Genomic DNA, 4,043 nt, shown 5'->3' on the forward strand with positions numbered 1-4,043 from the left:
AGGCATCTGCCTCTTATGACATTATGAACTGGCATGTAGATGAAAGCGGAGCAGTGAATTTCGTCCAGGTTGGACAATTTGATGCAGCCAAAGGTCCAGGCCAGGAGTTGAACATAAACCTTGAGAAAGTGGTTTGGGGAGGGGGCTGGGCTGACAAGGTAAGAGTCCAGTGACTTCCAGTGCTGTATTATATCAGTTCAAATGTTCTTCTCAAAAATGAAATACACACTGTGTGTGTATATATATATATATATATATATATATATATATATATATATACAGTATATGGAGTGTTCATGATTACAGAAATAAATTACTGTTTAAAAACAAATAAGTAAAAAATCAAGAAAAAAAATAGAAAAGAAAAACTGTTTTGTACAACTGAAATAAATGGAAGCGAATGACACCAGATGCCTCACATATTTAAGTTACAAATGGGCACACATGAACTTGTTAAAAATAAGGTGGATACAGCTTGTGGAAAAAAAAAACAAGCAAAATCGCTACTTCCTCATAGAATCAGGGTCTGCTGATCGATCCTAATATTCTATTATTGTATTACTTTTATTCATATATGTTATTCTCTTATTGTATTACTGAGAAACAAGTCAGTGGGCGAGACACAATGTTAGCCCTAATGTCAGTGTGTGGTGTTATTTGCTTTAGTTTTAATCTTTTTTTCTTTACAGCACATGAAAATATGAATGTATGAGTTTGTGTGTAAATGTTTGTTATCAAGTGCATTCAAAGGGTACAAGTACTGTAAGTGTGCAGGTGAAAGCATCCATTATCTAACCTCTCAGTGTGGTGCAGATACAATCGTTTAATAATGGACTAACCCCTGCTGAGGGAGGAAAGATATGGCATGAGAATGAGTACGATTGTGTGCACGAGAGTTATTTTTTTTTCTTTTATTTCATTTTTTATAGAAAAAGAATAATGCATTTGTGTAAGGCAAGAATCGTATTCTTTCTGTTCTTCTTTATGTGCTTGTGCCTACAGATATTGTGTTGTTAGAAGGCTGCTGTGAGTCTGATGGAGTTTCTTTTTCTAACATTCAGGTTCCTGTATCTGTGTGCAGTGCAAGCTGTCTTCCAGGCACTAGAAAGGCTGCACAAAAAGGAAAACCTGTCTGCTGTTTTGACTGCCTATCTTGTGCAGCAGGGGAAGTCAGTAACATGACAGGTATTAACTTTTTAACCTTAAAAGACATCAGACATAACAAAAGCAGTGCAAGTCCCATTAAAAGATCTGTACAATGTAAAACCAACCCTAACTATAAGCCATAACATTCTTTAGACTCTACAGTGTGTGTGAGATGTCCTGAGAGGTTCTGGTCAAACACTGAAAGAACAAGGTGCATCCCAAAGGTTGTGGAGTTTCTGTCTTTGCAAGATACAATGGGAATTGTCCTGACAGTCTTATCCGTCACTGGGGCGACACTAACCACAACTGTTCTGGCAGCCTTTTTCCATCATCGTGACACACCCCTTGTACGGGCCAACAACTCAGAGCTGAGCTTCCTACTATTGGTGTCACTCACCCTCTGCTTCTTGTGCGCGCTGGTTTTTATTGGCCGCCCTGCGCCGTGGAACTGCATGCTACGTCACACCGTGTTTGGAGTGAGCTTTGTGATCTGCATCGCTTGCGTCCTCAGTAAAACTGTGGTGGTGTTGGTGGCTTTTCGGGCCACTCTGCCTGGATCAAATCTGATGCAGTACTTTGGGCCCATCCAGCAGAGGGCAGGCATCTTCCTTTGCACACTGGTTCAGGTTGTCATATGTTTACTGTGGCTGCTGCTGGCTCCTCCTCTGCCCACAGAGAATGCAGGAGGTGAGCTTGGTGCTCGAGTGATCCTGCAGTGCACGGTGGGATCTGTTGTGGGGTTTGTACTAGTGCTAGGCTACATCGGTCTGTTAGCAGTGGTCTGCTTCCTGCTGGCCTTCTTTGCCCGAAAGCTTCCAGACAATTTCAATGAGGCAAAATTCATTACTTTCAGCATGTTGATCTTCTGTGCTGTGTGGATTGCATTTGTGCCAGCGTATGTCAGCTCACCGGGGAAGTACACGGTAGCTGTGGAGATTTTTGCTATTTTGGCTTCCAGTTATGGCCTGTTGCTGTGTATATTCACCCCAAAATGTTATATCATTCTGCTTAAACCTGAGAAAAATACAAAAAAGAACATGATGCCCAGATAATGTGTACAAAAGAAAGGCTTTTGTGATGAGCCATTTTCATAATAGCATTATCTATAAATATGTACAAACTACAAACAAATTCTGCTGTATTAATCAGTTTGTTATGATATAAGCATAGACTTCGGTGCTGGGTTCCCACTAAAGGTTTTTTTTTTGTATTATGTTTATTTATGTACTCTAAGTCATCATTATGAAATAAATACAATTTAAAAAATACATTTTGATTTCTCAAATTGTGATTTCCAAGTAGTACCCCTGGATCCTCATTGTGTGCGAAGAGAAGAAGAAAAAGAAAACAGCAATGTGAACAGTGGCATGAACTCTTCAACTATTCAGCCAACGTCAAACACAGAACAAACAAACAAACATCACTTTTTTCAGTTTTCCATAAGTGGCATGAACTAACTACCTCTGCAGTGGACTCCACAGAGCTGCCTTTCAAACACACTACAGAGAGAGAGAGCTGGGTTATCAGGTGTCACTTTGGCCATAGTTATTAGCCACAATGTCAAGCTGATTAAAGGGTCCTGTAAACCCCAAATTGTTCCATTTGTAACAGGTATAGAAAGCATTATGTTCATATATGTAGAATTACACACAAAAAAATTCAAATGTGTACCTGGTATGCCTGTCTCTGTGTGTGCACCTTCCCTTTAAATTTCTGACTGCAATGTTGATCCTAATTTCCTGTCTTTCCACCTCCTCTTCCCTTTCTACACTGTCTCTGCATGGGAGAGGTGGGTTTCTAATGAGCTCTTATTAATCCAATTAATAAGATCTTTTTCTTTTAAATTACGTTTGTACTTAAATCTGTCATCTAAATCATATATGAGACTATTTTTTTATGTATATTTTATTATTTTTGTATTTTCATCAAGTTTGGTCACTTTTTTTGTCCTTATGTGAACTCGAAGCACGTGCTGATTGCATTGCACTCTACATTCAACGAAAAAAGGGCGAATCCACACAGTCTAAAAATAGGCTACTATTGTATCTTATCAGGTATGCTGTTTGTTACAAATGTTGTTAAATTAATTTCATTGCTTCAGTGTTTTCTTTCTCTCTGGTCTCTGCATGGGAGAGACATTAAAAAAGGGCGAATCCACAGAGTCTAAAAATACTATTGTGTCTTATCAGATTAAAGAAGATTTGACTGTCATCTGATGTCCGTCTGATTATTCCATGAAAAAAAACACAACGCAGAAAACACCGGTTACACATTGTACCACTAGGGTTCCATGTCTCTGATAGAAGACAGTGGAATAGAGAAACATTTTCCACATCTTCACTCTAGACAGCCTATAAAAGGCTGAGATGTAATAGAAGATAAATTAATTAATTAATAGCTATTATGAGATCATCATGTATGAACCATGACAGGGGTGTGAATCGTCACTGGTTTCACGATTTGATTCAAGTCAACAATTCGATTTGATTCGATATCATGACGCATCACAATTATATCAAATTTATTTTGTGCATTTTTATTAAATTATATAAGCAGGCTACTTTTTAAAATAATTACATATTAATAATAAATGTAAAAAATTGTTAAGAACTTAACCAAATAAATATAGCTTCAAAACCAAGCGGCAACCTTCCGGTCTCTCTCGTGAAACCAACACGGAAGTGACTAAACCTGCAATTCATCGACTGGCCGCTAGAGGCTGGCTCCAAAAGGGAGTCAGTCCCATAGACTCCCCATGTTAAAATGCCCAACTTTACAGCAGAAAAAAATATGTTTACAGCCTGGTACAAAAAGTGGTTTTGGTCTATATAGCTTATTTTGCCCTTCATGACAACTGTGAGGGGGCTGATTTTTTTATAATTCATCCGTTTAAATTA

At 38.3% G+C, this 4,043-nt stretch overlaps 1 protein-coding gene across 1 annotated transcript in view; it reads left to right on the forward strand.

The window, feature by feature from the left end:
• LOC107667795 (extracellular calcium-sensing receptor-like) overlaps window positions 1-2,198 on the forward strand; it is an 8,840-nt gene extending 6,642 nt beyond the window's left edge. Inside the window, exons 6-7 of the mRNA XM_016459514.1 lie at window positions 1,062-1,185; window positions 1,300-2,198. Coding sequence (XP_016315000.1) covers window positions 1,062-1,185; window positions 1,300-2,198 — 1,023 coding nt within the window. The remainder of the gene's footprint in view (window positions 1-1,061; window positions 1,186-1,299) is intronic.
• The last annotated feature ends 1,845 nt before the right edge of the window (window positions 2,199-4,043 follow it).

Source organism: Sinocyclocheilus anshuiensis, unplaced genomic scaffold (assembly GCF_001515605.1).
Source record: "Sinocyclocheilus anshuiensis isolate Anshui unplaced genomic scaffold, SAMN03320099.WGS_v1.1 scaffold2429, whole genome shotgun sequence".
Lineage (NCBI taxonomy): Eukaryota > Metazoa > Chordata > Actinopteri > Cypriniformes > Cyprinidae > Sinocyclocheilus > Sinocyclocheilus anshuiensis.